Source organism: Asparagus officinalis, unplaced genomic scaffold, assembly GCF_001876935.1.
Source record: "Asparagus officinalis unplaced genomic scaffold, Aspof.V1 AsparagusV1_Un181, whole genome shotgun sequence".
NCBI classification, from domain to species: domain Eukaryota; kingdom Viridiplantae; phylum Streptophyta; class Magnoliopsida; order Asparagales; family Asparagaceae; genus Asparagus; species Asparagus officinalis.
Genome location: NW_017972447.1, coordinates 1 through 10,953, shown reverse-complemented (window position 1 = coordinate 10,953; position 10,953 = coordinate 1). Strand labels below are relative to the sequence as shown.

At 44.5% G+C, this 10,953-nt stretch overlaps 1 protein-coding gene across 1 annotated transcript; it reads left to right on the top strand.

Annotated features, from left to right (window-relative positions):
* Nucleotides 1-879: 879 nt before the first annotated feature.
* On the top strand, nt 880-2,808 carry LOC109827415 (protein FAR1-RELATED SEQUENCE 5-like). The gene has a single exon (XM_020394428.1). It carries the CDS (start codon nt 880-882, stop codon nt 2,806-2,808), a length of 1,929 nt encoding a protein of 642 aa, XP_020250017.1.
* Nucleotides 2,809-10,953: the final 8,145 nt, after the last annotated feature.

Genomic DNA, 10,953 nt, shown 5'->3' with positions numbered 1-10,953 from the left:
TGAATCAGAGATATCAAGCTAATTTATACAGTAGCTCAGAGGTGTTAGACATGTTTATCTCTGTATAACAAGAATCTCCATTTATAGAATTCAGAATTGTTTGCCTTTTGTGGAGTGGAAATGTTTTAGGAGTGGAAAATGTTTTAGGAAGAGTGGCGCTGAAACTGTTTTCAAGGAAATGATGCAAGTAGTAAATTGTGGAAAATGTTTTAGGAATCATGATTGAAATATTAAGGATGTAAATGAAGTCAAATCTTGATAATATAGATTACAGAAACTACCAATATTACAGAAACTACCAATATTTTCTGTTAACTGCTGGCTGTGAAGACAGAAAGTAAAGCATGAAAGATGTAATTAACATATAACATTATTCTTGTGTAATTAATGCTATTTTTGGTTATCTATGTAGATTTGAAATGGAGGAAACAATTGTTTCCTTTTCGTTTTTTGTTTGCTTGCATTTTTCTGTATCAATCTTTAATTTTTCACCATTACATCCTTAGTTTTGAAGCAACATTGAACATAATGTTTGGAATTGGTTTTCTTCTTTATAGGAGTTCGGAATGGAGGAAACAAATTCAACCAGTGTAGAGTTCGGAATGGAGGAAACAAATTCAACTAGTGTAAATGCTCCTAAACCACTTATGGGAATGAAGTTTAATAGTTATGAAGAAGCTTATAACTATTATAACTCATATGCATTGTTGATGGGTTTTGGAATAAGAAAGAGCACGGTGAATTACTCTCGCAAGACTAGAGAAGTGGTAGACAGAAAGTTTGTTTGTGATAAGGAGGGCTATAAATCTAATAAAGACAAGATGGAGATTCATCTTCGGCGAGAGACCCGGGCGAGAGACCCGAGTGGGATGTAAGGCAATGATGCGAGTTAAATTATTGGAGGACAAATCGTGGGAGGTCACGGGGTTTGTTGAAGAACATACAAATCATGTGTTGAGTAGTCCAGACAAAGCAAAAATGCACAGATCACATCAACAATTTCATAAAACCCAAAGATGTAAAAAACTTATTGATAGCCTGCGTGAAGAAGGTATGCCTCCTTCCACTATTTCTCGCGTCATCAATGCAACTAATGGAAGAGAAGGTGAATTAGTGACATCACAACAATGCATTGATCATATCAGAACCCAAAGAGTCAATAATATTGGTCATGAATGCATATCTATCATTCGACATTTTCAGAGTGCGACAGCGAATGATCCAGAATTTTACTTTGCAATAGAAGTAGACAGTATTGGACAAATGAGGAGTGTTTTCTGGGCCGATGGAAGATCAAGAGCATCTTATTTGAAATTCAGTGATGTTATTGTGTTTGATGTGACATACAGAACTAATAAGTTCAGTCTTCCATTTGCTCCATTTACTGGTGTAAATCAACATAGGCAGTCCACTTTACTTGGTTGTGCATTATTAGCCGATGAACATGAAGATACCTTTGTTTGGTTATTTGAAGAATGGCTGAAATGCATGCATGGCATTGAACCAGGTGCTATTATAACAGATCAGGATAGGGCAATGTGTAATGCTATTCACTCAGTTTTTCCAACGACAAGATACCGTTATTGCTATTGGCACATGCAAAAGCATATTATTGATCATTTGCCTACTTTGGTATCTCGTTATGGTGAACAGTTTCAAAGGTATTGGGGCTTGTGGTGCAATAGTTCGTCAATTGAACAATGTGAAGGATATTGGGTTGAGATGAAAGAGAAGTTTGATATAAATAAAGAAGGGGAGGGATGGTTGCAAACAGTTTACAACTACAGAGAACACTGGGTGCCGTGTTATCTGAAGGATACTTTTTTTGCTGGAATGAGATCGAGCCAAAGGAGTGAAAGTATTAATGCATTTTTTGATGGGTATGTTAACTCACAGACTCAATTACACGAGTTTGTGACACAATATGAAAAAGCAGTAACTCATCGTCGCTTAAGTGAAGCCCATGAAGATTTTAAGAATCTGAACACAAAGCCAGTCATGCTCCTTGGACATCCAATTGAGGTCCAAGCTGGAGAAATGTATACACGCAATATGTTTGATGTGTTCCATACTGAATTCAAAGGATTTGGTACAGAGTTCTGTGAAGAATTGAGAAAAGATGGGGACATTGTTGAATACAAGGTCTGTAAGTTTACAGATAGAGGAAAATGGGAGGTGGTTACTTATGAGCAATCTAGTCAGATGCAGTTCCGTTGCACTTGTGCTTTGTTTGAAACTAATGGTGTTGTATGTAGACATATATTATCGCTAATGATGGCTAGGCAAATGGATTCATTACCCGACCATTACATCCTTCACCGTTGGACTATACATGCTCGACATCGTAACATTGGGGTTGGCAACATTATATATGGAAGAAACATCACAAGTTGTGAAGAGAAGATTAATTTATTAAAATCTTGGGCCTTAAGAGAAAAATTCAATAATGCGCTCGAGCTTGCATTTGTTTCAGAAGAGAAGATGCAAAATCTAGATGATGTGCTAACAAAATTTATAGAACCACTGCAAGAAGAAGTTGGAGCACATTCCTCAAATCAAGATCAAATAGTGGACACTGAAATATCCGCACACATCTCACATACAATGGAGCACATTCCTCAGATTATAGTTCGTGATCCTGATAGAGCTGCAAGGACTAAAGGTCGTCCACGCAATGCAAATAGAATCCAGTCAGGTTTAGAACAAGCACAAGAAAAGAAAGAAAGGAAGAAACGTATATGTAGCAGATGTGGTGAGCTCGGGCATTATAGAACTAGCTGTAAAGTCAACTTGCCAATGTATAGTTAATATTTTTTCATGAAAGTTCACCTCTTAATAATTTTTTCCTTGGTACAATTATATGATTAATTTGTCATGTGATTTGCAGCTAAACGAAAATATGTCTAGATTCTTCAAACTCCACATGCATGGATTTGTTCATGTAAGTATGTCGGAATTTGTTCCCTTTTTACGACGGTCATATGGTAGCCGCGTTAATGTTCAATTTAGTTTTCCAATATCATATATAGCATTACCCTCCACTTAGATATCACAACTTATTAAGAGGGGCATATTGCCGTATTCTAGTAACTGTTACTTTTCTGTAAAAAAAGAGAGAACAGATGGAAAGAGAGAGAATGAAATCATATGATATGAAATCATATGGTTGCATCTTCAATTGTGTATAAATTAATTCCATACCCCCAGGGAGCTTGTTCTCTGTCCCAACCCCTTATCTTCAAGTAATACAAATTCCAAGATTAAGACTGCACTATCATTTATTATTTCAAAGAATGATAACAATAAATAAAAGTTTGGCAGCAAAGAGAACATCCAAACTGCACTATCATTGAGGTTACAGCTGAGTTTGGCTATTGCCTTACTCATTAGAAGTTGTGATAGTTGCTTCCTTTTTCAGCTTGTGTTTATTGTCGTATCTGTAGGCATGTAAAATTGCTTATAAGTCCCTTGGCATAGCTCGGCGCGATGATTCGACAAACCATCGAGTGACGAGGCGACGAGGTCAACGAATCGCACGCGAACAACGGAATGCATCCATTCGCATGCGGAATCAAGCCAATGGTTCGGGGAGTCAACGAGTCATCCAAACAAGAGCGGACTCGGATGAATCACGACCGAATCAAGATCGGTTTCAAACTCGAACTCAGAAGTGGATTTACTGCCAAAACAGGAATCGGATTTACTGCCAAATCAGAGTCTAAGTCAACCGAAAAACGGATACAACGGACAAAACGACGAAACAGAAACGCCTAAGGGGGGCTCGGCCAAAGCCGAGCCACCCATGGGTGGCTCGGCCCAGTGCCGGCCACAACAACGGAAAACGACAAAACCAGCGCACCTGGGGGAACTCGGCCCGAACCGAACCACCCTAGGGTGGCTCGGCCTGAGCCGAGCCACCTCTGGGTGGCTCGGCCAAAGCCGAGCCACCCTGAGGTGGCCGGCCAGATCTGTGCCCGGGCACAGTAAAGGGAGCCTATAAATAGGCCCCCCTTGTTTCATTTCAAGAGGTTGGAACTTTGAGAGCCGAAACTCTGCCGGATTGGAGATCGAGCTTGGAGTTTTGAAGACTTGAGGACTTGAAGATTCAGATCTGATTCTCGGCGAGCGTCCACGTCACAAAAGGTAGGTGTTCGAGAGGTAAAAATCAGAACTCTCGGCGAGCGTCCACGTCACAAAAGGCAGGATTTCGAGAGAGGTAAAAATCAGATCTGAGATCTACACGATTTCACACTCCGGATCAAAGCTTGGCCTTTGATCCCGAGAATTAAAGGCTACTATTTCCTTGGCGAAATAGTACCCTCGGCTATTATTTCCTTGGTGAAATAATACCCGTCGAATCGTGTAGATCCGACCGGATCTAGATCGTGCGTTGGTCCACGGATTAACCCCGGCGTCGGCAAAGAACCCACACAAGCAAGAGACCGCAAAACAGGATCTTGCGATTTGTTCAAAAGGAGAAAGTTGTAATTTTTATTTTTTTTCTTTGATTTCGTTGTAACCGGATCTAAAAAAGACCGGGATCTTTTGTAACCGAGAAAAATAGTTATTCAAAGAAAGACACGATTTTTCCCGCGAACAATCTGGCGACCACAGTGGGAGCCACCGATCTCGCTGCCGAGATCGTTGCGTCGCAGCCGCGGATCTCGATCCCTGTCGAGGAGGAGGTCGAGTATGAGTTCGACCAACAAAAGTTCGAGGAGCATCTATCATCCTCGTCTGGATCTACCTCCCCTCACAAGTCCAAGAAGTCTAAGAAGTTCTCCTCTAGGAGAAAAGCTCGTTGGTGTGAAGATGTAGAAAACACCAACGAAGATCTCGCCCCGTTTGATGCCAAAGTCGCATCGGGTGAGATTCCTCCAACTTCCAACCAGGGCAGGCCTATTTCTGTCAATCCCTCCGTCACCAAAGAAGTGATGACTCTCTCAAAGAGAGCTCGCCAAAGGCGACACCAACGCTTGGCCCGAGAATTCGCAAAAGCGATGGAGTCAACCGACGGAATCCGCTACAACGCGGACCTGAAGAACAGGAGAGGCAAACAACCTCAACCACCGATGAATGACAGCTCTTCTAAGCCGCCAACGAATGAATGGGTCCGTGTCAAACGGAATCGTTCGACACTCGAAGAGCGGTCGCCGTCACCTCCAGCATGACAAGGAGTTCAAGCCAGCTGCGCGCACCAATTTGCGCATTGAAGTCCAAGAGCACGCTGAAGACTCGCGCCCACAAAGGCACGTTTCGAGGCGTGTAATTTTTGAAAGCCCAAAGAAGGCAATCCAACCTCAGATGGAAACATTGTCATCTGATAGTGATAGTGTTATACCTGAGAAGTCGTGCCCGCACACGATAGGTTACTCCGACTGTCAAAATGACGAGTTGTACTATCGTGCTGGGGGTACGAATAGAACCAGGAAGAGGAGTCCCCGAGAACAGGAAATTCAATGCCCCTGTTCCAAACTCATTCGGGCGGTATTGTCTGAATGCAATTGCATTAAGGCGGTCCCCGAAAGAGTTTCAGTTTTTGAAAGACTCAGTGCGGAGACGCCAAAACCAAGGCCTAGGCGCTTCCAACGAAGAAGAAGGATGATTGAAGACGGAGAGTTTCCGAGGGTCACCACTAACATGACCAGCAAGGGGACATCGGCACGGGATGATCTCGAGTCGATTCTGAAAGCATCCCGGCCTATAACCCGTCTGTAGTCCGGAACCATCAAGCGAGCAACCTATGGTAGGGTTCGAACAAGGCTCCCTTCAGAAGATGAAGAATCTGATGCCGGCTCCGCGGTTGCATCAGATAATACGGTATCCAGCGAGGGACAACCCCGCGAGGCACTTATGATAAGTGCGGAGCAAGTGGCCAAAATGCTTGAAGACGCCTTAGCTAAGCAGCAGGAAACCTTCAGGTTCGAAATGCAGATGGCCATACAAAATATGAGAGAGATGCATGACCAGCAAATCCAAGCATTGACGAACCAGCAAGGCGAGCCAAGTCGTCGTAACCCGGTTAATCTGGAAGACGAGGATACGAATGAAGCTTGTAATACCACTAGTGAAAACACAGATGAAAGTCTGAAAATTAAAAATCTCGAGAGCAAAATCAATACATTGATTTCCGCTCAAGAGATGAAAAAGACGGGCATTCCTTGTCCATACCCAAGAGAGTGGGAATCAATCCCATATCCGGCGAAGTTCAACCTAATTAACTTCACGCCGTTTAATAGGATGGGTTCACCCACCCAGCATTTGATTTACTTCAAATCGCACTTGGGGGTGATCTCCGGTAATAAGCCTCTGATGGTGCGGTCATTCGTCGGCACTCTTCGCGGAGCCGCCTTCGATTCTTCGTTGGCACTCTTCGTGGAGCCGCCTTCGATTGGTATCGTCGCCTCAAGCTGGAAGCGTGAATAGCTGGGACGACATGGAGACTAAATTCCTCGCCAACTTCTTCGACGACGACACAGAGATATCCATCGGGTCGTTGCTAGACGAGAAGCAGAAGGACGGGGAATTGGTTGACACCTTTGTCAAGAGGTTCCGGAACAAGGCGATGAACTGTCGGGACCCAATCACCGAGGAATTCATCCTCCAGACTTGCCACAACAACCTTGCACTGGACGTGTTGGAAGCAATGGGGACATCACCGTCCAAGACATGGAAGGATCTGAAGGTCCGAGGAGAGCAAGCCGAGCGATTCCTCAGAAGGAAGAAGGCGGAAGGATCTGAAGGTCCGAGGAGAGCAAGCCGAGCGATTCCTCAGAAGAAAGAAGGCGGAAAGAGGCCAACAGGCGACGAATGCTCCACAACAGAATTTCTTCCCACGGGGGAAAGGTAAGGCACACGCTAATGCAGTTGATGCTAATCAAACCTTTCAATTGCAACCTCAGCAACAGCAGCAGCAGCAACAAGCACCACAACAAGCTCGGGGGCAATGGCAACAACGGCCTCAGAAGCAGAAATCTTCAGAGCCGAGGTTTCCCAAAGTGTACTCCTTCAAAGATGACGAAGTTCCCGACATCTTTAAGTATTTGTTGGAGAACAACAAAATTCAGCTGCCGGCGATTGTGGATCAAGAAGGGGCTAACAAAGTGACGGATCTGAGGTATTGTGCATACCACAGAGCGGTCCATCACCCTACGAAGTCATGCTACCACCTCAAGGACAAGATCCAGGCGCTAATTGATGTAGGCGTCATAACCCCGAAGCCGTCCAAGAATGTTGGAGCAAACGCGGTTTCAATCAGTTTTGGATCAGTGCCCACGGCATGGTTTGAACCAAAACGCATCACCAAAGTGGGAATGAAAACAGTAAACGATGACCCGCATGGATAGCGCCAAAAAGGACTTGTGCCACATACAGCTCCAAACGGCAAAATCCTCTGGGTTCACCCCGATCTGATTGAAGATGAACAATGGGCCGGGTCGTCATCCAAGAAGAAGTCCAAAGGGAAAGGAAAGTCTTGCTGCGGAGTCTCTGCTATCCCAGGAGAAGATGACGAAAGAATATAAACTTTTCCGCTCTCTGAAGAAGAACAAGAAGTTTTTACAACCCGAAGCGGAAATGAGTATCACTACAATTATCCACCACCTAGTGAGCAGGGGGTGAGTAAACGGGGACCAGACAAAACTCTCACGGAGATGGGGGTGATTACAAGTCCTACACCGGGCGAAGAGACTCGACGACAGCCGGTGAATAAACCGAAAGAGAAGAATCCCCAAGAGGTGCAGAATCCGAAGCAGTCTCGTTTTAGTCGGCCGATTGGAAAAGACAAACCGGAAAGCTCGAAGACTCCACAAGTCTTCGATATAATGGCTCAACTAGCCAATATTCCAGCACGGATAACGCTGTATGAATTGCTGCGGTTGTCCAAGGAAACCAGGGAGGCCTTGCAAGAAGCTTTGGCCAATTCAGAGGTGTTTCTGACTCAAATCAAGCCAGTGCCTGAACAGCCAGAACCACTGAGTCAACAGTGCAACATAGCGACCAAGAACCTTCCATGCATTACCTTCACCAAAGAGGACATGCAAACGAAGAATTCGAACCACGATCGACCGCTATACTTCATCGGGTACATCGGCTCCAGCAAAGTCAAGCCAAGGCATGGACAGCGGAGGAGAAGCTGATACGAAGCCGGATTTGATTACAATGGCGGTTATGTTCTAAATGACATTGTACCCTTTGTAATCAACCTTGACGATGATCGAACGTCAGAGGGCAGTTGTAACTGGCAACTTGCCACTAATGAAATAAATAATGATTTAGAGTACTCTCTGTCTCTTAATGATGTGATAACAGAATTGTATAATAATTGATTTGTATATGCCGCTTCGGTCATCCTATGTAACAAAGGAACGCCTCCAGCATTCTTTCGGAACAACCATCATCATCCCGAACAAGATAGGAGGTGCAAAAGAAGTGATTTACGGTAAAGGAAAAAGCTCTCCATTACCAGATCATTTCTTAAGCGAAGAGGAAGATGATGACAAACCTGGTCGGCATTTATCTAAGTATAGTCCAGAAGCGCGCAAGCTCATGGAAAAGCAGGGGTACGATTTCACACTCAGAGAAGGTCTATACTTCGATCGAGGTCCTCGTAATCCAGCCAAAGCGGTATATGTACCAAAAGGGAAACCCGAGGATTATTATAAATACGGGCGAGGCTTAGGCTATGTTTCCTCGTCCGATGATGAATGTGGTTGGCAGATCATCGATCAAATTGCTAACAAAACTAAGAACGGATACTCTTCTGATTCTTCCGACACAAGTTTAGGGGAGGCATTCAAAGCCCTAATGGCAAACATGGCTACAGCTGATCCGTCCACAATGGAATACGACGATCAAATGCCAACGTGGGAAGACCTGTGGGTTCATCACTGTAGACGGTAAAAAATACCTCTATGGGTCTACAGGGAATTCGTCTACGAGAAGAGTTCGCACGCCCAGTGTATCTGACACGACCTAAACCGGTAGACGTTCGACTGCGGCTCGAATCCAAGGTTCGCACTAACGCGTCGAGCTTCGCCAGATGAGTAGGAGCGATCTTAGGATTGGCTGGAAATTTTGCTCTTCGCTCACTCGCCTGCCGAGTCGGGAGTCGAATTCGCAGCCAATGCCCAAAACGTACGAGTACAGCTGGGCTATCCACTACCCGCGCGCAGGAGGTGGCCTTCCCACTCTCTCGGACCCAAAGGAGAGAGAGCACAGTACCCAGGGCCGTCAAAACGGCCACCCAGCAGTCTGCGCACAGCGCGAAGGAGCCTGGAAGGTGTCGATCACCTGAGCATTCATAAATGCGGACTCACCTCGGTGTCTGAGTCTGGAGGCTGGGTCACGCCGGCACTCGGCAAGCTGCTAGACTCACTCGAGTACTGTACACCTTACTTCACCGCCTCTCCTGACGGAAAAGGAGAAAGCGTCGTGCGCTCAAAGCGCGCGGGGCGGTCACGCACAGTAGCTGTGTGACGGACAGACGCCTCATCGATTGTCGGACTCATAAATGCGATCTGCGGACTCATAAATGCGGTTCATTAATGCTGGTCAAATCCACTCAGATAGTAGTCGTTTGTTGCCTCACATACAAGAATGGGCCTTCCCATCGTAGGTGACAGGACATAAAGCACAATCCCTGGAATGACCGATCATGGTTTCGAGGAACAGCTAGACGTCTCTGAAGAAGATGTGGTCACATCCCACAATTCAAGGAGGAGTCAAGTTGTCCTTCTCCCATTTAAAAGCCCCTTCCGGCACACTGGAGGAGAGGTCGCAAAACTTAAAAAAAAAAAGAGTTGAGACCAAGCTCTCTGCAAAACTTTCTTTGCATTGCAGCACTACTGCTTAGTTCCGAGCTCCGATCGCCGGCGAACTAAACAGACCCGAACTCTCTCAAGTTGAGCTTCTACTGCGAACTGAAGCTCTCCAGCAACCTCATTCAAACGGTCCAAGGGAAGCAGACTCGACCCGAGCATCGAGCGAAGCATCCTGTAGCCACCTAAAAGTCCCCACACAAAACAAAGAGGGCCTTCCCTCTGCTTCTGTTGTAACTATTTGATCATTAGTTTGTAATAAGCCTTCTTATAAATACAAACGAAACTCCCTCTTTCGGGAAATCAAATATCCACCCTACACTGACCTTAAAGGTAAAGGAAAAGTAGGATAGAATCAAAGTTACTTTTATGAGTTGAGCCTCGGGGAGCCGCTCATTTGATTCCCACTTTCTTAAAGAAGCTTTTTTCAAATGACAAGCTTTTATAAAGCTACTTTTGAAAAGTAGATGCCTGGCTCTGCCATGTGTCTTTTATTCTATGTATTTTATTCTCTCCCAGTCTATATAAGAGGAGAAACTCTGTATTGTAAGGTGTGCGTTTCTCAGTCTATGTTTTTATTTTCAAAGTCAGTGTGAGTTTGTTGTGTGTTAAGTTCTCTTGTAAGAAATTCTATAAATAAAGATTGTGGAAGAAGAAGTTATCCTAAGAGTGGGTAGCCGAACTTTGTAAGTTCTTTCGTTCTACTTAGATTGTATTTCAATTTTATGCATGTTTAAAATTGGTATCAGAGCACTTCTATTTTTCATGCATGATGTAAACCATGGGCCTCACAATTAGAATTTGCTTTAAGTGTCCTATACAAAGCCCTTCCATTTGAGAGAAACATTTTTCTCTCGGTCAGCAAGAAAATCATAGAGGAGAGAGAGCAATGGGAGTGGATCAAATTAGGAGGGGGCACCTCTAAGGGCAGGTGTTCCTCAACTTGCTTTATCTTTTCAAACATATCACTTTTCTTATAGATCTCAGTTAGGTTCTCATTTATATTGATTTAAACATTTTTTTTGGTTTGACCTTGATAGAAAAATGTGAGATGAGCAATAATATATCTAGGGGTGTTCAACCGGCTCGGCCCGGCCCGAAAAACCATGTCTGGGCCCGGCAAAAAAGGGGTACT

Excerpts from the sequence above, each read along its gene's own strand:
- LOC109827415 (XM_020394428.1), top strand. The coding sequence starts at position 880 with ATGATGCGAGTTAAATTATTGGAGGACAAATCGTGGGAGGTCACGGGG.